The 22,238-nt window shown below is 44.6% G+C and overlaps 1 protein-coding gene across 1 annotated transcript in view; it reads right to left on the bottom strand.

Annotated features, from left to right (window-relative positions):
* Nucleotides 1-3,453: 3,453 nt before the first annotated feature.
* The window catches only part of LOC121620926 (ubiquitin carboxyl-terminal hydrolase 43-like), a 61,835-nt gene continuing 43,050 nt past the window's right edge, over nucleotides 3,454-22,238 (bottom strand). The window contains exons 7-16 of the mRNA XM_041957179.1: nucleotides 20,864-21,026; nucleotides 18,616-18,727; nucleotides 12,419-12,522; nucleotides 10,077-10,154; nucleotides 9,825-9,954; nucleotides 8,088-8,430; nucleotides 7,787-7,945; nucleotides 7,108-7,278; nucleotides 5,502-6,647; nucleotides 3,454-5,073 (exon numbers count right to left, since the gene is read on the bottom strand). Coding sequence (XP_041813113.1) covers nucleotides 5,063-5,073; nucleotides 5,502-6,647; nucleotides 7,108-7,278; nucleotides 7,787-7,945; nucleotides 8,088-8,430; nucleotides 9,825-9,954; nucleotides 10,077-10,154; nucleotides 12,419-12,522; nucleotides 18,616-18,727; nucleotides 20,864-21,026 — 2,417 coding nt within the window. The 3' untranslated portion in view covers nucleotides 3,454-5,062. The remainder of the gene's footprint in view (nucleotides 5,074-5,501; nucleotides 6,648-7,107; nucleotides 7,279-7,786; nucleotides 7,946-8,087; nucleotides 8,431-9,824; nucleotides 9,955-10,076; nucleotides 10,155-12,418; nucleotides 12,523-18,615; nucleotides 18,728-20,863; nucleotides 21,027-22,238) is intronic.

The following is a 22,238-nucleotide window of genomic DNA, read 5'->3' as shown; positions in this document are numbered from 1 at the left end:
ACAGCGTTTCCCGTCGCTCACACATCAGTCTTCATGAAGCCTGATATAAAAGTGCTGTAATGGATGCTGGAGATATCAGGTGTGTGTCAGTTGCATTGTACTTAACTCTTGATTGTTGGTGTTGGTGGATCGGCCTTTAATTGTAATGCAAAGGTTCAGACTTGATTGGAATAGATGTTAGAATGCATACATCATATCATATATTCATACATATAAAGATATGGATATATATCCTTACATATGGACTCTAATACAAAAACACAAGCAGGTGTCCTCCTTCCCTTTGAGTTTGAAGGGTGATACCCTTTGGTGATGGTGACAAAGCAGCACCGGCAGTAATGGCCTCAGGATAACAAAACACCGGCAGGCAGCGCACCACTCTCTGCATGAGCAAAGACAGCAATTACCCTCTCTGTAATGAGTTTGGTGCTTTGGCAGCATCCAATCTGCACTTCTGCTGTTTCACGCTGACTATTCATTGCAAAGATGTGTATTAGTGCAGCCATTAGGAAATTATTGTCCCGCTGTTTTGGTTAGCCCAGCAAATGATGAGCAGATGTTAAAAAGATGAGTAAATAATGAACTCCGATTTGTGATCCCTGCCATAGGAAAGCTGCACAAAATCACTCGAGGTGTGCTTGAATCAAATTACTTGCAGTGAATGACTATATGGATAAATAATAAATTGTGCATTTGTTGCTTTAACCGTTGAGAATACCATAAACAGCTTCTGTGAGTTGTTCTAAATAATTAAGAGCACAATACATGCATCCATCCAGTCAGAGGGATGTGTTATTGGTGAAGGCTAATTAAACGGATGAGGAAGTCCTATGCAGGGTTGAGGCGTTCTCCTCTTGGCCCATCTGAATGCAACTCACGTTCTTGACAATACGAACATGTGTCTGTGGAGATAACTCAAGTCAAAATTATGATTCTGCACATATTGCCAGACAGCGGCGTCGACGACATTCAGCCTGATTAAAACCTCTCCAATAGCGTGATGGGATGCATTGAATCTGTGCTATTAACAATAGCTATCCTCCACTTCCTATGAATCATGGACCGACACGTGGAGCCTTTTTTTGGGCACCAGACGTGGACAGTGAATTTCCTATCCTCCCATCTATCAGATGAAATAAGAAAGACATTCAGCGCCCGCCGAGAATAACAGGAAAAGTGGCGAACAAGGCTGTAGCGCAGAAAAAGGCGCTTAAAGGAATTATCAACTGAAACGTGCCTTGACTTCACGTTTCAGGTGCAGCCTGTGTCATTCCTGCTCGTCCAGTCTCCAACCAGCCTACATTCAACTAAACAGCATTCCCCGTCATATAGGTTATTGTGTTCTGTGTGTGTGTGTGTGTGTGTGTGTGTGTGTGTGTGTGTGTGTGTGCTGGTGATAAAGACAGTGGACATTTCTGCAACAAAGATACTGACTGCTGTTTCCTCTGACATCAAATTAAGCATCAGAGGTTCAGTGCTATATAGCTCCAGCACACCTCCTCTCTATTAGCTTCCATTTTTCTGAAAGGTCCTCTGGAAACATGGCCGTGAAAGCAGCTTTTATTCTTCATTTGATCAGCAGCCCTGCTGTGAGTCTGCCCCTCCTGCTGCAGGATCGGGACTATAATGATAGTCCGCGTTTGCTTTTATAACTTTCATAATCAAAACAAATGTTGAGCCATGGTGGAGCAACATATGGGATACGTGGCAGTATGTTGTCTAGGTGTGCGGAGCAGACACGTTCTGGTAAACACAGTAACTGGGAAACAGGTTTATGGCAGAAAGGTGCACAGCACATCTTCTCTCTAAAGTTGATGATCCGATTCGATTTGGAGCAACCTAAATGCATACATTTGCATATTAAAAGGTTGGCCTTTCAAAACACCCTCTTCATGTGTTACAAATTAGCAAGCAGGCACACAAGAAGTGCACACGGACGCCTGATTGGAGGCTCAATCAGTGATGTCATGGCTGACATCATAGTGTTATTAAATAACTGACTGAGACTCCTATGGGCTTAATGGTTTGCCTGAGGTACATTGGACCAATAGGCCAATATACATTCTGTGCGTGCAGGAGTCGCAGACAGGCTGATTAGCTGCAGCATGTCATTTACATGAAGTGTTGACAACAGCCTGTCTCACTTAGTGCAAACCGTATTCAGGTCATGATGGTGATTGCTTTGTGAGAGCGGATTAATGGCTGAATTAAAACAATTAAAATAATGACAGAATGGATCATGAAATATTACACCGACCTGCTAATAGAAGAGCAACACGCTATAGCTGCCAGTGATTGCAAGAAGATTTGACAGTGAAATGAATAATTCATCTTTATGGATAATGACGGTTTCCTGATCTATCCTGATGGAGGTGCAAGACCTGTGGAGTTGATGTACATGCCAACAGGCTGGTGGGGCAAGACGTACATGAGGTACATATAGCAAAATGACTGTTGACACGTCAGACATGTGATTGCATTCATTTGTGTCAGCATATTCTTATTAAATGGAAAAGCAATCAATCACTGCAAATAGACTGCAAGTGGAAAATCACACACATTCTTTATATACAGATTAGTGTTCAGGCCATATAGAAGCTGCTTCTGAGTGTTACATAAATGTTTTTTAATGACTTTGTTGCCCCCTTGTTTATATAGCAACCACCTTATTGAAGAAAATTGGCGTTTATTTTTTATTGTACCTTTTGTGACCTGTTGATTGTGTGTACAGACGACTATAATCCTCAGTTCGTGTTGCTCCTCTGCAGCCACGCTTGTGTTTTGCCAGGCTGTTCAGTGCTGCTCTCCACTCGACTCTTGAGCCCTGCTCGTACAGTCTGTTTCTCTGCGACCTTGAGACTGGAATGTGGAACCTGTTTTTGCCTGAGTGACTCCTCGTGTTTGACTTTTTGCCTGACTTTAGATTCCTGCCTGCTCCTTGTCTTACTTGTTTGTGTGTGTCGCACTGCCTTCTGGTTTTGACCCTTGGCGGCCTTGTTAAGTTTTTGCAACTTCCCCATTAAATCACGAACGGATCCCGTCTGCCTGCTTTTGTCTGCACCACCACCCACCACCCCCGACAGTTTCCTCCCATGGGTGTTTGCCTGTCACCTGCCGTGTGTCATTTGTAAAATGAAGGTAACAGCGAGCTGTTTCCAGGCTTCCTTTTTTCACATTGGCATTGGCATCTGCTCTCATACGCATCGTGTCCTCCAGAAGCTGCACTTGAACTGAAAGACACAAACCGTCTCAATAGGCTGGCCTCGCTTCGCTGTGTTCCAGGGAGACGAGCCTTCATTTGAGCTCTGGAGCTTTGCTGCTCTGGCTCTTTGAAAAGACGTGCACCCACCTTGAATCCATAAAAACACAACAGCTGAGTGATGAGGCTGTAGTGTGGCTGAAAGAGCTACTACGCAGAGAATCAATGTGAGAAAAGCTGTGTTTAATTTGCAATCCATAAAACTTGCAGTACATTAAGCAGACATTATAGACAGTCCAGTACAGGGACTTCTGTGTGTCGTGTCCAATTCAACCCCACTTACAGTCTGTATTAATCTGACTTTATACAGTAACCTGAAACATAAAGTTTTAATCTGGTACTTAAATTACATAATTACACATCAGGTACAAAATGTAGACTTTTAAAAAAGTTAATAAAATATAATCTAGCCATACTTCCCAAATAACGTCTGAGAAACATCCTCCATTTCCTATCATGTCATTTTGGTAAAGAGTGTTGTTAAACAGCGATGTTAAATGACGCAACGTGAAACGTGAACAGTTACAGTGTCGGCAAACAATCCAGACTCACTTTGACACCCCCCAGTACACCCCAGTGACAAATTTACAATGCAGAAGTAAACAAAAGAGCGTTGTGCAGATACAGAAACTGTGAATATGGCTGAAGACTGTGAATTAAATAGACGTTAAACTGGCAGCAGGAGCATGAACTGCTTCAGCATCTGTGGTGGCGACGTTATTACAGTTTATGTGAATATGACAGCATGATTACCGTTAGGACTCATAACATCCCTGTCGCTGCAGAGACAGAAGGATTGTGTACGTGTGTGTGTGTGCGTGTGCAAAGTGTGAATCCTCTGTTCAATCCCAGATGAGGAAAAGGTTTCAAACTGAGCTTTGCTTTAGCATATTATCAGCAAGTCTGATAATAAGTGAGAGAGATATATGGTCAATTCACATTCTCCCTCAGCCGAGGTGGAAATACAAAAGCTCTCTTTTATTGCTCTGCCAGCTTTAGGGGTGCTTCATAGATGTTTTTCTTTTTCGTCAGAACAATAACAGCAGCTGTTTTCTGATACAGCGAGAACAGTTCCTCATCAACCCTGACAAAGGCTGCAGGAAAAAGAGATGTCACAATTCTAAAAATCTGTTGGTTACAAGTTGATCATTAATTTACCTGAAACACGGAGGTAAAACCCCACGCTTTGCCAATAATTTCCCTACATTAGAAATGTCAGGTAGCAAAATATGTGTCTTGTTTCAAAGAGTGCGTTGGCAATGTAACATGACCATGAGAGTAAAAGACAAAGCAAATGATGTATGTTGTTGTAGCAGCCAATGTACAGTGCAGGTGTTAGTGCTTCTTGCAGCGTCTAACAGTTTTACATGTGTTGGCCCATTATCTTCAAATTATAGAAGCTGAATGGGCTCCGGTGCAGACGACTTTAACCAGACACGTTGATTTCCGACCCTCTGAGCAGATGAAGAGTACAATTGGCTAAAAACGTGCAAATTCACCGAATCACCCTCAGCTTTTCAAATATTGACCAGAAACTCAAAAATTAAGGTATTACCAGTGGGCTGCTCTGAAATAAAAAGAAGAGGAGAATAGAACACATTACAGCAGTATTTCTCTTCAGCTAATCCAACTCTGCATAGATTTAGTTTAAGACACACACAGGTAAGAACTTATAACAGTACTATGATGAGGAGCGAGAAGATAGACTCTCTTTCCGGCGATGCCTCTTGCTGGGAGCTTCCCTGGGTGCCGTGTGTAGAAATCAGCAGAGAGGTCCTAGTGTTCAACAGTCATTCTGGGCTGTCACAGAGGCACTTGTGATGAAAAGAACAAGACAAAGTCATCAATCACAAGTGATCAGTAGGATTTACATTAATTATCATAATAAAACAGACTTAACTTTACACTCGGGCTGCATTTCCACTTATTCTGTAAGACTGAACTCATGCCACGCTGTCAATTACCACAACGCCGTGGCAGCAGCCGACAAACTTCCAAATCAAACGCTGTTTACATCGTCATTATGTCTCTGTTTACCGCAGTACTAAGTTTCGGATCTGCTGCGCTATAATTGCTGGCGCCAGAAGTGAAACCTCAACCTCGTGCTCTAATTTGTTCCTATTTGTGCTCGACGACCAGCCAAACCTCAACAGCTCTTGTGTTTCTGTATTTGAGCGCAGTAACCTCGCTCAGCCTGCACTGTATGCTGAAAAACATTACTAAGGGACGGGTCTGTGCCTACCCAGGGAGGTGGTACTATATCGAGTCCGCTGCAGAGTGGCGTAGCCGGGCTTGTCTGACAGCAGGATGCGGTGGGCTGGAGGGGCCACCACTTCGCCGTTCCTCTGCAGGGAGGCACACCTGCGAAACGTCAGATCCAGCTTGGTCTGGATGTTACTGGAGCTGTGAGCGCGCTTAATGTCTACCGGGTCGTGATTCCCAGCCTTCCCGTTCAATAGCAGGACTTTGCAGTTCTGGGCGTTGCAGCTCGGGATGACGCTGGCCTTCCGGTCTTCGAGGGCCGCTGTGGTCAGCGTTCCGTTGGAGAGCGACAGTTTGGCTAAATCACTGCTTGCCAGCTTTCCCAGTTGCCCGTGGCCATTCATGCGCCTGCTGTCTTGCCCCTTGATTGGTGACCCAGGAATGTCCTTCTTCATGAAACCAGGTTTGAAAAAGGACAAGAGGCTGTCGTGGCTGCGGCCCTCCTGTCCCCTCTGGCCCCTCCTGTCCTCAGCTTGAATGACCATCTGTAGCAAGTCTTTCTGTGCCCTGGAGGTCACTCCTGCCTGGACCTTGGTCCTTCTCAATGTGGAATCTCTGCTTGGGGGTGCACTGTGGCTGATATGACCCACTAGAAAGGCCCCTCTCTGAAGCTGAAACTGCAGGTCCAGGGTCCTGCCCTGGTCCTGCCTTGCTCTCTTAGATGACCTCTGCCTCAGAGAACCATAATCCCTGGCTTTGACATTGCTGCTGTTACAGACTGCATGGCTGATGTTTCGCTCCACACAAGGTCTGCTCTGCCCCGCTGGAATTTTGGGGGAGTAACAAGTGTCGGAGCTGGGTCTGTCTGTACAGCTAAGACTGCTACCGCTCGGCGAGCTGCAGTCATGTCCTACGTCAAAGGCTCTTCCCTGGGCGTTCCTTTGCGGTGGGGTGGCCACCAGTGTTACGATAGGGTCTTTGGTACATCGTGGCCGGCGCCCAGACTCTAGGTACTCCACCAGCTCTCCAGGCTGGGTCTGGGCTGGGTGTTTAATGCGGTCCTTGGAGGCAAAAGACCACCGCAGTGGCAGAACTTTACTCAGAGAGTCCTTGGGCTTAGTCGGTGATCGCATGCTTACACTCCTGCCTTGAGTCCCACGAACAAACGGCTTGGATTCAAACCCATCTGGAGGAAAAGACACAATATATTACTACCACCTACCAGCTACCACTACACATACTAAGGTTTTAAGTATGTGCTGTAGAATATACTAAGTATACCTTTGTCATTGACATTAAGTGAAATATTGGTGTAATTGTGAGCAAATAAAGAGTAAATAAAACACACTAAATGTTCAGGATTAAATATTTCACAATTTCAGCGCATTTTAATTCACTTTGATGCAAAAACATCTGGAGTCCAGACTTGTTGCTTACTCAAGGGACAACTTAAGATTTATATGAAATCAAACTCTGTCTCTGATTCTGTTTATAGTCTGCATTTTTTCAGCAATAGCTATTCAATATATTTACCATTTGTTTTCACACACAGGATGAACTCAGAAGCATAAGAACTGGAGGGAATGGTGCAGCATGTAATCCAGAGTCAATCTAAATGTACTATTTGTGCTACACGAGATGCCTACTTGTTTCTAGTGTTTTGGGGGGTTCGTCTCCAAACACTGGCAGCTCAGGAGACTCCGGGGCCTGTGTGGGACCTGGAGGTCCAGGGATGGGTCCCCCTGACACGCTGCCCCTCTTACTGCCCCCCGCCAGCCGGACCAGCCAGTGGTCAGAGGCGGATGAGCTGGTGGAACCTGCAAATTAAAAAAAGGACAAGTGCGTCCGTTGTTCCCACAAAGATCAGAGAGAAGAAACGACCCTGGATCCATACAGCAAAATGAATGTGATCACAGGGTATCATCAGTATTTCCATCCATCTGTGAATACCCTCATTATGCTAAAACCACAGAGATGAATGCTTCCGTGACTCCAGCAAATGGAGACCTTTGCTGGGAACAGGTTGGTTTTTCTCCACAACCTTGGCAACCATCATTCATGGGCTGAAAACAGAGGTTACACCAAAAAATGCACACTGATGCTGCTGCAGTACAGCAAACAATTCTGGCAGACTGAAATTACAGAGGGAAAAACACCATATTTTTGCAGGCCATACTGCAAATAATGATGGTGTGAGACGTAATGATACTCCCACACGCCACACTCCCTCCATTATTACTAGATTTGGTCGAAGGGATGTAAAGCAGATTCCATCTGACTGTTCTCAGTATAATAAGCTGCTACAGAGAATAGTTAAGGACTAACCGGTGACTGAGGAACTGGCAGACCAGGGGGGGATGGTGTTTCTCCTCTGATAGAAGAGGATGTAGGCTCCACGTGTGCACACCTCCGCCTCTGGAACCGGCTCAGCACTGCTGTCATCGTAACTGTACCACTGGCCGTCCACTGAGTTCCTGCAGAAGGCTGCAATCACAACAACAATGGAGAGAGATAAGACGCGTCTGACTGGAGTTAAAGACAGAAATCTCTTCTGATAACTGATTTCTATCTTTTCATTATTTCATCTTTATCTTTTATGTTTTCATTTGAAAGGTGCCACTCAGACCTGTGTAATGTCCTCCGTGCATTCCTCCATGGTGGTTGCACACAGCGTACAGATCGTACAGGAAGTCGGGAGGAACCAGGTCAGGTCGCCGGGGTTGTTTCCAGCCGGGCTGGAGAGGGGGCGGGTGGGTGCCGTGGCTGCGGTTCACCATGTGAGGCGCCATGTCCAGGCCCGCCAAGGGGAAGTGCACGAACGTGGTGAGCTTGTTCCTCCGCTCTCCCACCTGCCTGAAGCGCTTCAGGTGGAGGATGAGGATGTCCGGGAGCGTCCACAGGCTCATCTTCACCATGCCCTGCTGCAGCTGCTTGCAGTGGGGGCACTTCCAGGCATCATCTGGGGCAAGCTGGTGGGGGAGATGGGGGGGGGGCAGGGAGGAAACATGAATCATCTGTGCCTGCTTATCAACCTGATAGACCCTACTCCATCCTGTCCCAGTAAATCAACTCTCAGTGTTTCCTTTTCTTATTCCACCTATTCACATCCTTGGAATTATGTACGACTGAACATTGGAAATTCACAGCCTTACAGAGTACATTTCGAAGCTGTTGCCATGGCTACCATGTTTGTTCACTTTTCCCACCTCCCTGTGATTATGATCTTGAATATTGGGCAGCAATGATTCACTGTATTCAACAAGGTCACCCATTTAAAGTTACACTCAGGACAAGATCATCTGTTGTTCTTGCCGAACATCCTTTTTCTTCTGTCGGGAGGCGTCATCGGCACGTGACATGAGTGAATACATGGGTATTTTACCACGTTTAGTGTGTATAGATGTCTGTGGGAATATAGCTGACCTCTGGACTCAAAAAAAAAAAGAAAGGCAGGAAATACTGATGATATTATGTCTTCATCTAAATGATACACAGCAACTTGTTTTGACAGCTTTGGCAAATATGTTCCACTTACAAGTTGAGAGGGAAACGCTAATATTGTGAGCATTTATGATTGATATTATCAATAATTTGTATCATCTGGGACTCTTGCAAAAAACATTTGAGGGAGAAATGCTAAAAATAAAACGCTAAAATGAGTGTCTATTTATCTCTCATACATATGAGCATCTAAGCGCTACATGAGTAAAGGTGGTTTGCTTATTCAGACAGTGATGAGCCTTGACTGACTGCTGACTGACAGCAGTGAGACACTCGTGCCTGCAGCTCCACCAGGTGGTGGCACAAGGTAACAACAGCACACACAGTCAGCACAGTGGCCGTCAACTGTGGAGAACTTTTGACTGCTTTGACACATTCAGCGACCACATGTGCCACATTTCATGAATTGGTTCCTCATTCTGAAACTAAACCACCACCAGAACTTTTTTTTACAATGAAATTACAATATTTCTTTAAAGCAGACTGCAATTTGCTGCACCCACAAGAGACTTATTCACAGTTATTATTACGATTAGATGAAAACTAAAACATGTTTTCCATAAATTCAATGAAAAAGAAAAAACCTATTGTAGCATTTCCAAACTTCAATGTTTCACTGTTTTGTTTTGTTTTTTACATCCATTGTGTATATTGTACACATAAACATGGAACTATTTCACACTGTTCCTCTAAAAAAAATGTTCTGGAGTTTGGCTCAGAGTTGAAAAAAATGTTGTCACTCTGATAACTTAATTACCTGCTGACTGTGTGGAAACATGAACAACAGCACTATTAACAGACATTAGGTAAGGTTGGTGTGGCTTCAGGAGGCTCTTCATGGGGCCACTGGTTGTTTGATTACCTGTTCCTCTTTGGTGTAGAGCTGGAAACACTCATCCAAGGTGCAGCTGTACTGCTGGACATGCTGCTGCTGCTGATTCCTCACGCTCTCTGCATCCTTCACCACCTCCTCCTGAATGTTCCCAAACAGGCTGCGGCCCCGGGACACAAAGATGCGGTTATAGAAATCAGGCAGAAAGTAGCTTTATGTCAGGTTAATGGAGAACAATGCTACAGAAAATCGGCGGTGGTCTGTAATAGAAAACAAACCGACCAGTCTTTGATTCTGTGCTCCCACTCGATGATGAGCTTCACGTGTGGAGGTCCTCCGGAGCCGCAGAGCTTCAGAGCTCTAGAAGACATGAAAGGTGAAAGGTCATCCAGTGCCGGGGAAGAAGCATCTGCACAAACTCCATTAACTGGTCCAACATTACTGGTCTAGTTCAGGTTCAGAGTGCACCTGTATTGGTGCTTTTTAACCACTAGGTGTCAGCATTACTACAGTGCTAGCGACACATGACGCTTGTGTCTTCTTTTGTGTGAGAGACTGTATTGTATTGAGGATTTAGCTGTAGATGATTTAGGTAAACAAATGTAATAGAGTACAAGCTACAGTGCAATGTAAAGGTATACTCCACAGCCCACAGCTGAGCTCCATCACATCAACAGGAAACTGACAGAATGATCCTCCACTTAGTCGCTTTTTCCAGAGTTCTCAACCACATCTTCATCAGATCACAGAGTGAGAGGTGGTTGAAAACTCAGGAACAAGGTAATAAGTGGTTCTTGAATTGAGATTATTTCTACAGACTACTATTTTAAAAGTCAAGAATGAAACGTCACTCTCATCAAGAGTAAACTTTGGGGATTTTTGGGCGCTATGGGCTCTGCAACAAAATAAGGGAAAGTATAACATTTGTTTCATGGCTGCTGCCATAGCAGCGCTGCAAAGTGTGCTGAAGCACTGCGCTGCTCTGAGCTAAATGTTAATATCAGCATGCTAACAGTGACTGTTTATGTTAAGCGTGTATCATGCGGGTTAATATATATGTGGAAAATGAAATAGAAGTTGCACAAAAAAACATGCTCACAGTCACAATGCGAATGCTGTGATGTTTAGCAGGAATAATCTTTACCATGCTAACCATCTGAGGATAGCGTGCTAACATTTGCTCATTAGCACTAAACACAAGCACAGCTGCGGATGATGTGAATGCCGTACATTTTGGAGGTATTTGGTCATAAAACAAAGCATAATGCGCTAATGAAAAGTTATCAGCAAAGTTATTATGAGTCATCCTGAGTGGGACATGAGCATCCGGACAAGATTTCATGGAAATCCATCCCATAGTTTCAGATTCAGTTAGAGAGTTCATGTGGATCAGAGCAGTGGACAGACCAACAGACACTGCCATCCACAGAGCCATGTCCTCTGGTGTAAGAAACAGTGATGTATGTATGACAATGCTCAGAGACAGAGTTTACAGAGGCTGACAGGAGCGAGCAGGAGACTAAAACACTTGCACTCATGCATTCTTGCACTGTTTGATATGGGCTGACTTGGGAACAGAGCATATTTCTGAATCATTAGAGTTCAAACGCTATCATTGCATTCGTTTCTAGGATACAGTGTGCTGCACATTTGCGTTTCAAAAGATTTCAAAAGCGTTTGCCCCCATCAGCAGCATTCACCAAATGAATGAACTGTTCTTAGCCACTACACAAATGGAAGTCCTTTCAAGACCTTGCCAAAAGGCCCCTTTGAAACAGCAATTCACTTCTGCAAGTAAAAGCCATCAGACAGGCATTTGTGAAAAGGGATAAAATGTCTGCACCTTTCAGCCGAGGCTTAAAATCAAGTCTAACCTTTACAGTTGGTACGATAAACATAAAAAGTAAAAGTAAAAAAAATTATCTTAAGAGCACCTGTATAGACGGTGCCAATCATCACAAACTGCTGGACCTGACAGCTTTCATAGTCATATTAGTGTGTAACATGTTTTCATGTCGGTACGTCTTCAGTAACCAGCTGCCTGCCTGGAGTTGTAGCCTTTCTCAAGAAACACTATTAGATTAGAGCAGAATGAAATTGCATTAAAATTGATTACATTAAATTAAATTTGAATGAGCCTGAGGGAACACTGGGTCATTTCAGCGCTGAACGTTTCGACCAACACGAGTAATTCTACAACAAAATAACACATTTAAATAATCTAATAATCCTCTCGTCTAATAATAGAAGAATGCAGAGTCCTGGCAGGCTGTCAGCTAAAATGATAAGAGTGACTCTGGACTGTGTGCTTACAGTGTTTGCACCTGCAGAAATACATTTAACCACAGAGAACATGAAGGATATAGATGGACATGTATATGTATTTCAGGATTCAGCAGGGAGTGCAATCAACACCCCCCAAACTGTGCAGAACAAAAGACAAGAAAAGTTAAGAAACGCCAGATGTGTGTGTGTGAGCGGAAAGATCAATGAACTCATGCACAACAGCAGGACCTTTTTGAATGTGTTTGGAGAGCACAAGAACCGGCTCATGCTGGTCAGCTGAGCGGCATCGGCCCTCCACCCAATGAACTCCATGGTGCGTGTTTTTCTGACAGCCTCACCTGTCGACGGCAGGGTGGTAGAGCGGCCGCCCGTCCTGAGGCGACAGGTAGCTGTAAAATGCTGATCCTCCCACCACGCGGATGTTGAACAGCACTCTTGTGTTCTGAAAGAGGGACAACAAAAACATCAGGGTGCTTTTATGCTTTTCATGACGAGACTACAAACAGCATTAAACTTTCAGGACATGACGTCTCCTACATGAAGCCTCACTCATATCCTCTCCTCGGGTACTACAAGTTCAAACTTTGTGGACGCTTTAGAGCTCACTTAGATTTAGTTGATCATTGCTGTACTATCAAGTTTAAACAACGCTGGTCTGAGATGATGCTGCTTCCCCATAGACCTGCAACTGAACTGGGCTGATAAATACAGTCTGTACCCACATAAACCATTCAAAGCTGTACTGCGGGAGCGATCGCCCTTTTCCACGTATTTTTATGTCACATTTTTGGACATTGCTGCTAGTCTCGATAAACTGGTATCTGCATACAAACCCAGATGAATAAATAAAAAAGCTAATAAAAAACTAAATTTTTGGCAGATGATAGCCGATGGGTTCCGACAGTGCATTTCAGCCAATGTGTTCTCCACAAGGACCATTTACCTGCATGCAAACAAAGCCCGCTCAAATGTGATTGGTCAATACTGTGCGGACTGCAAACAAAAACCAGAACGCTTCTGATACTAAAATCTAGTCCCTTGCCTCCAGATTCTGTACTGATATGCAGATGAACCGCGTCTCATCAACTATTCACGATAATTCATGTTCCTCTCAGGATGAATAACTTTGGTGATCTTCATGCTTTTCATCTAATGCCATCATCCGATTCAGAATTTTTAGACTTTTTGTGCCAATCATCAAATGTTAACATGCTAACTTGCTAAATTAAGATGGCAAACATGGCAGACATTATACCTGCTTTAGATCAGCATGTTAGCACTGTCATTGTGAGCATGTTATTACGCTGATGCTAGCATTTAGCTCAAAGCAAAATTGTGATTAAATACAGCCTCAGAGAGCTGCTAGCGTGGCTGTAGCCTCTTAGGTCTCGTTAAGGTCTAAAATGAGCACTGCCGCCACACTGATTCACCACCCTTATGAGAAATGTTGATGCCTGCAGTTTTGTGGTGTTATTCGCCCATCATGGTTTTGCATAACTGTGATGAGATGGTTTCATTATGGCAAAATGAGCACACATAGCTCAGCATTTAGAAGAAGAGGGAGAGGAATTACTCATATGACTTTTACTGTGATCAGTCAAACTGACTGCTCAGTTTGGAGACTTTGGACCATTAAATTGTGGGCTGAGATGATTTTATGAATCCAATATGCGTGTGCAACAGAAGACTGACGACCAGAGTTCAGCTTCATATGGTACATGCAAGTTCTTGTGTGCAGTTGTGAAGGTGGATTGTGCAGACACTGGTGCATCAGCGCAAACGTTTTGTTTTATCAGCGTTCATCTCACAATAAAATAAATGACATTAAGATTTTTTTAAACTTGTCTGATGTCATTTGTTGGCACGCTGACTGGAGTACTGTTTGTCCACTCAGACTCAGCCGACTGTCGGACAGCTGCTCAAAACTATTTCAAAAATGCTGAATTGGGAGTGAGTTTATACAAATGCTGGAATATTTTTACTCTCTCTGGGTTATATTTAACAAGTCTGCTGTGAACACGCTAAAGCAACAAAAAGACAGAGGAGAACAAAGTGGGCCATCATGAAAAGTAGGCCAAGACCTGCAGCAGAGCTCACAGCAGTTCAGCCTGAGTCAACATGTAGCACCAAAGTTATGTTTGCACTCAAATATTGTTTTACAGCAAAAAAAAAAAAGAAAAGAAAAACGTTAATAAAACCACAGATAATCAACTGTGGTTCAACTGGAGCGGAAAGCCCATAAAGAAAAAAAGAAAGAACACATGAGGTACAGATATCCTTTCCTGTTCCTCTGAAGAATGCGTATATTACTCAGAGATCCTCGTAGATTGGAGGTGCTTTAGGAACGAAGGAGCGGTTTGCAGGAATGAAACTGATCTCCTTCTTGTTCCAGTGAAATCGAGTGTGTAGCTGCCGGCTGAGCTCAAACACAAACACCCACTCAGAGTCCTGCGAGGAAAGCTCGACCCAGCAGGATCTTTCTGACGACCAGGAGCGCACCGAAGCAGTCAGCAATACTGATACGCTGAACCCACCGGAATGCATAAGGCAATATTTCTGAATTACTGCCTCCCATATGTAATATAGAGAACTTTTTAAAGTAAGTGCTGAAATACTGCAGCCGTTCATACTGATGTTCAAGTAACATCTTGCTCTCATGCCCTGATTTTGTGTGCACATGCAGCGCCGTGTAACTAAGACTATATTATCTTCTCTTCAGCTTTTCAGCATCATGTGTTTATGGACACTGCAGGCATCAAACTTCCCTGTGGTGCTTTTCCAGAGAACTCATCAACTTTTCTGTGTTTTGCATCTGCTGGGTAAAAAACTGTAATGCTAGATGACGAGTGTAAACTGAAAATAGGTTTTCTTTTCATTACAGACTTGCTCGGGCTTACTGTGAGTTCCAGTGACAGGCTTGTGTGTACATGTGAAGACCACCCAAAGAGTCCTACATATTCCAACTTCTCAGGAAAAGGGTTGTTTCCCGTAACATTGTTTAAAAAAACAAAACAAAAAAACAAGGGAAAATTCCTTTTAATATGATACATTTGCATACTTTTCAAAGGTCTTGTATTTGCAAAGATGCTGACTGCTTCAGCAACAGGATCCAGGTCTACACTGTAGATGTTTCAGACTGAACTGACAGGGCCATTATCCAGCTATAGCTTAGCTTCTCTACAGGCCTGTCGAGCTTTGCATTTCTCCACATCTTGAAGCGGGGAGCTCTAATAAGAATGATGCTGTAAGGAGTTAGCATGTCCTGCTAACCAGTTTACTACCTACTGTGCTAACCGAGCGTTATTCCTGAGGCCAGTGAAGTCACCACTGTATTGTGTGGAACTCAGTCGTGGATGCTAACGCTACTTACTGAGCGTAGGCTGTTTGCAGCTCTGTCCTGCTCTGTATTATATTTCAAGTTCACCCTCCAGCAACCTCAGCCAAAAGGAAAACACAGTGTTTGAAAACTGCAGCAATTAAACCTCTAACCTAAGAGCTTGTTCCTGTATGCGAGCTAAGCGGCTAAACGCAGTCGGGTGCGCGTGTGTCGGGGAGCAGCACCACCTGTTGACCAGCAGGTAGAAATGCTTCTGGTGTGAACTGCCAGGCTGCTGCTCATGTGAGAGCTGACCTCCTGTCTGAGCCCGGCATTAGAATAAAAACCTGTCTGGTCGTACCTTTTCATTATACTAACAACACTAACTCCACACTGCAGCGCAAGAACAAAGCAGTTTATATCCATTTCACCTACATGGATCATCGGGTGCTGACTTTTTAGCTGGGACATGTCATTTTAGTGGCAGTCTTTTAGTGTCACACCATGTTTGTAGCCTTAGTTAAGACCCTTTCATGAGATTCTCTGCAACAGTTGTCTTTTCAACTGACAGTTGCAAGCTAGAATTGAGAGTCTGGGCTTGTCTACTGTCTGAAATGACTAATTGTTTCATAGATTACTAATGATTTTAAGGGCTGTAAACACGGGCTGGGACTTAATAAAAGGCCAATTGTGACAATTCCTTTGTACAGTAAAACACTGTGCCGTGTGTATGTGTACATGTTTATGAGTACGTGCTTATTTTCCACCCCGTACAGGCAGATGAGGAGGAATGTGTGAGAGTAACAATGAGTTATATGTGAGAAGAAAAACGGACAAATGAGCATCGGAGATCCGGTCAGGCTCTGAGCAATGTCACCCCTGTCAGCCTGTCTGCTGAGAAGTGGAGGAGAAAACCTGTGAAAAGTCATCTCAGCATCCTGTCAGAGGAGTGCTTGAGCGTGAGGGACACTGACGGAGACTCTAACGTTCCTAATATTTCCCCTTGAGTCTGACAAGGCAAAAGACCTCAGAGTACAACCCGTGCAGAGAGCACAGTGTTTCATTGTGTTGCGAGTTTGAGCACTGTGTGCATCTATCGAGGGATTTCTACCTGCCACACTCGATTCTTGCACTAAAACGCTCCAAGCTTGCTCCGACTAAATCTCATATCAAATCCAAACAGTTCGTCCTACTCCGAGTCTGTACCAGAAGGTGTGAATGTGACTATAAGTACTGCAGATGAATGTGCAGCCGTCAGCCCGCTGCAGCGTATTATATTGCTAGGTGTGCTTTAGCGAGCATCAAGCCAGCCGCTGCTGAAATGAAGATGTCAAGTGATGTCAGTGGCAGGAGAAATGGCTGCCAGAGAGGCCGCGCTCCTCTGTTTTTGAATCACGTCTTTGCTAAAATTAGACTGAAGCGGCAAAAATCCACTCGTGAGTGTAATTCGTTGATGCAAGAAAACTACAGATTCTGTTGAGATGAAAGATTTAGAGCAAACATCTGCTCTCAGTACTCCTTTCTTGGCAGAGGTAGGCTCCAACAAACTGATTATACTGTACAAGCCTGGTTTTAATTAAATGGCTGACAGCATGGGGCACAAAGGAGACTACGGAGCTCCTGCAGAGTTACTGAGACTGCTGCACCTGACTCTCCTCTTCGTCTCTCTCCTGGCGCGTCTCAAAGACTCAAAAACGCCGAGTGGTACGCAGCAAGCTGATGAACGCTTTCCATGCGCACCCCGTGCTCTGTGTGGCTCTTTGCTGCAGTTGTGTGTTAGCTGGCTCCACAAAGAGAGACACTGATTGGAAATCTGTTTGGCTGCATGATTAACAGCACGCTGCAGCTCACAATCACATGCTGAAACACAGGCTCGAGTATGTGGTACAAGCCAGTGAGCAAGCAGAAACAAGCAAGGAAATGGACCCTTTGGCTTGACTGAAGTAAATAATTGATTTGACAGTGACATACAGCGGGGATGCTTCTGGGCAAGCGATGCTGTTTGCATTTCTGCGATTATGTCCCATGTCTCACAGGTAAACTGCTTCTTTTAGCCATGCATGGAGGACTGAACTTGCATTTAAATCACTGATTGTTCCTAAAAAGTACTTCCCTATCTTTGAGGTCTTGTTGAAACCCTCGTGTTGCTTTAAAAAGCTTCACATACCGATTCCGGAAAGAACTCCTTATTAACATCCTACGACTGGAGGCTGTTAAACAGCCTTCACCGAAAAGAGCTTTGACCTCCTGAGCCCAATATTTACTCTTAATACTGACAGCTCAGAGGGCAGAGGGCTATCGCAGCCAGAGACTGGCACAGCGACAGGCCAGTCATGCTACTGCACTGGGTGATGAGTGGACAAAAGACAAGTTATGTTCCCGGGACAAATGCACCATAGAGTGACTGAAATGGTTTTAAAGAACGAGAACCTGCTTTGTCCACCATCATTTATTAACACGCAATACAGCAAACAAGTGTGTATCTGTTTTAAAGTGTATGTGTCCCTCGTTGTATCAGTGAGCGAGTGTCCCAAACCAGTTAACCCGCCTCGAGAGGAAACCAGTTCCTCTCCGCCTCAAGCTGGCGCTTAAAGCTCTCCCACCTGTACTATGCAACATCCTTGTGTGGGCACGCTTTGCTCTGTCCCGAGCCAATAAACCTGTCTTTGAACAGGTGGGCCAGCCGGCATGGCAGGAGGGAACCGTGTCCCCTCTCTGCCTCCAGCTGGTGATCAAAACAAGCCCGCCCACGCGACACGGCTATTAAACATACATTTTATAAGCGTCGTGGAGCAATTTCTATTGACTTATTACACAGGGATGTACTGCAGCTTTAGTACAAGGGTGTTCTGGTCGTGTGAGTGAATAAATAATAATACTGTACAAGAAATTCCTCCACTTTGTTGGTGATGTTGTGACACCTGCGGTCGATGTCCAGGTTGAAACTGCCACACTTTTGTCCTCATAGCAAATGAGGACAAAATGATGCCTGCACCTCACTGGATCAACTGTTTTGAGTTGAGTTTCATATCAATCTCTGCCCCTCGACTGAATGCGAACACATCACCGCCAGTTGGCAGGCGGGGTTTAACCGGAGGACATGGTTTCAAGCATCTGCTGCGCTAAAAGAGTCTGTATGTGAGTCCACATGTGGGGGCAGGGAACTGAATTTCCTGACATTGATCAGTTATCACATTATCATTAGTAGCTGTCTAGTACCTGAGCCTGAGCTCCGTTGATCATCAGGTAATAAAGCTTGCTGAGGATGCTCTGCTGCAGCTGGTCCCAGGAAATAGACCGGTCCTCCCTCATTAGGAATGGAGGTCCAAACCTTGAACAGGAATCAAAAAAGTTCAAAATTACAACTGAGAATGGCTCGACTCAGCCAGTCCACATTAGCCCTGACTGGTTCACATGTCTACTTAGCCTATTGTTATGTAAATAGTCATTTATTAACATTATCGGCAGGAAATCTCATTACAGCACATCTATGGAAGGACAGAGAGATAATAAGGAGTGAGACTATGAGGAGAGGGACAACCACCCCTCGGAAAAGATAGATCACGACACATTAATCATAATGCACATTTAATTGAGGGCAGCCCTCGATTGTATGCTTGCAGTTTATTAGTGTGAGACCATGTGGGCATGCATGTGCACAGGGGAGACAAAGACACACTAAAACTGTAGATTAGTCAGTAAGAATGGAGGTTAATGAAGTCAAGTTAGTTTTGTTGCATCTGTAAAGGCAATATGTGCACTTTTTGATTGTTTCTGATGGTTTTTTTTTTTTTATTCTTAAAGGCATTCAAACAAAACAGCAGAAATCAAACTCATCCTCAGTCATACAGTTTTCCCATTACATCATACAGAAATACCACAGAGATTCTCAAAGTAAATTAGGATGGATTACTGTTCAGGATGGTAACCATTAACATTCTGTGGCGGCTGAGGAGCAACAGCTGCAGCCAGCACGGCATGGAAAGAGACAATACACACAGCAAAATGAGAGGGAGAATGACTTAACTCTGTGGAGCAAGAGGGGAGAAAATGCCATTGTTTTACTGGTTTGGTTTGTGACAAATGGACTTAATATGCTAAATACAAAGGGCTTTACAATGTGTTAGCCACTCTCTAGTGCATGCAAAGTTTGTCATGGATCACACAGGGAAATGTGCTATCTACTTCTGAGTGCACAGTGACCCTGACCTATATTTATTATCCACCTCCTCCACAGACAGGACAGTCAGTATCAAGATATAAGACGAAGTAAAAATGTCATGAAATCAAATTGTTAACTTTCAAGAGCAGCAATGCAAAACCAGTGAGCATTTAGGCACCGGACACAAAATATGAAACTTTCTTAAATCCTTTCTGCTGCTATCGATTGCTTTCACAGTTTTAACAAACCGACGAAACCGAGAGTTTTCACACTTTGCTGATTTTCAGAAATGCAACTGTGATGCTTTTCTACAGACAACCAGAGCGAGAAACAAGTATGTGACTCCAATGTCATTTACTTGGCACGGACGAGTCTGCCAGCTGTCATCGGACGAGAGGGAGATGGGTGGGTGGTCTGATCAGCGACGGTGAGGCGTTTGAAGGAGAAACCCAGACGTGGATGGGATCGGACTTTGCCACAGCCGTGTTTGGCGAGCTCACCTATATTGATCTCTCTGGACTCTGTCAGGGAGACAAATGTCTGATCTCTACATCTTGCCAGATGCCAGATTCCGCAGCCGATTGATTTTGAAACTCATCTCGTAGTGAGACGCGAGTCCTTTCTGTCGCAGGGAGCTGATGTGACCTTGACATACTCATGTAATGTGGACTGAGGTGCACATAGAGCTGCTGAGAAGCTGGGAACATCGAAACCAACAAAAAAAAACTTAATGACGGACAAAGCACATTTTGTTGGATGTAGCTGGCTAGTGTAAGGCAACAGTCCCGGCAGCTGATGAATAAAGGAGACATATTGATTATGTATTGCAGGCAGAGCTGTGTTATGCTTGTTTGGCTGGAGATGCTTGAGCGTTATCTTCCCAAAACCAAATAAAGAGCAGGACAGAGCTGCTAATGTTAGCTTACGCTCTGATACAGCAGCACCTCGGCTGCCACAGGGTGGGTGTTACAGTCCTGAACAGGTATTTTTCTCACATAACCTCTAGTTAGCTGATGGCATGCCGCTTGGCTTTGGATAATGCTAAGTTACTACTGTAGGTAATGACCTGGTTAGTCAGGCGTGCTAACGTTTGCAGCTTACGTTTGCTCCTTAGTTTTGTAAAAGGTAAGAAGACACCACCCTCCAGACTCTGAGTGTCTTATCTTATTAGAGCCCTGTGCACACACCACTTCATCATGTGGAGAAAGTGCTTTGTCTGCCTTGCCTAGTTACGGTTGCTAAGCTAGGATTCCACGGTCACCATTCGGGCACAGGGTTTCGCAGAGGGTCAGCTGATATAATTACCTAACAGCGTGTTGGCCTGCCCCTCCAGCGTTGCACACCAACAGCAGAATCTTGACAGGGACGCCCTGGTTGAGGAACTCTGACGACAACGTGCCGGACGAAGGTAACCTCTGACCCTCCGGACCAGTGGAGTACGGGGACGATGGGAGGCTGTGATGGTAACCTGGCAGAGGAGGAAGGACACAGGAGAAAGTCAGAGCGGGGGTGTGAGGACAGAGAGGAAAGAGATGCTAAAATGAGTCATAGGAAGAGGAGAGAAGAGAATGAGGAGATTTTTAAACTATAATCACAGCTTACTTACAAAGATTTTACACCGACGGCATGAAGTGCATGATTTCACATTCTCTCCTCGAAAGCAAGATGAACGTATTTCTTGTACCGAAAACTCGATCACTGAACTTAACACCTCTCTCACGAGGAGTGAGGAGGAGAATTGAGATATATAAAGTGGCGAGACAGCAGCTTTCTATTTGGGGAACAGTGATTCAGAGGGGAGAACAGATGGACCAATGGCTGCCTGCACTCTCAGCAGGAGGTATTATCTGATGCAGCTTCTGCTCCACATCCTGTCCTGGTGGGGTGCCAAGCAGCACCACTTCTCTTCTGCCCCCCCCCCCGTCTCTCAGAGGAGTGTGACTGACTGAGCGTAAAGCTGAGATTACAAGATCCCCGTGAAATGTGACGTCAGCAGAGCCGCGTTCTGGCCACACCGCTGACGAACCTCTGGGCTTAGCACGAAGTTCACGGTGATAAATCACATGGCAAATTAGACTCGCAGACACAGGTATTGATTGACCATGGTGGCTGTGCCTCCTCCAAACGTTTCATTAAACTCCGCTGTTTACACCTGACGCATGATTCATCACTGACAAAGCAAATGCCACCGCTGAGCATCCTGTTAGCGAGATCCTCGCAAAGTAACAAGCCTCTGTGTTGGCACATGCTTCCTCCTCCCGAAAGAATCGGGGTGCGAGGACGTTAAGCTGTGCACTGCATGAAGGGCGAGACCTATTCAAAACCAATCAAAGTCTACACTGAAACCACCAAAGCTTTAACTCTGAAACCTCTGATTGCAGTGTCGTGACCCTGAGAATGAGAGTAACAAGCATGCACAGCTTTTCATTTATTAATGTCGCTCTAATCAAGCAAGTGATAAAACTTGCTTAAATCACGTGCTGCAATTTACACGAGCGGCGACCTCTGACAGCTGTGAGGATGATTAATGGGGAACAAATTCTCCCTTTAAATGCCCAGTGAAACATGTTCATGAAAGAGCAGTGAAATGCGGAGGTCACCTCCTGGCCTGTCCCGCTAAGATTTATACAGGCATGCTGTGGAGCTGACCTGACTCCCATCCCTCATTAAATCATCTTTT

The sequence above is a fragment of the Chelmon rostratus genome, chromosome 17 (assembly GCF_017976325.1).
Source record: "Chelmon rostratus isolate fCheRos1 chromosome 17, fCheRos1.pri, whole genome shotgun sequence".
Taxonomy (NCBI): Eukaryota; Metazoa; Chordata; class Actinopteri; order Chaetodontiformes; family Chaetodontidae; genus Chelmon; species Chelmon rostratus.
This window is presented reverse-complemented; position numbering and strand designations above follow the sequence as displayed.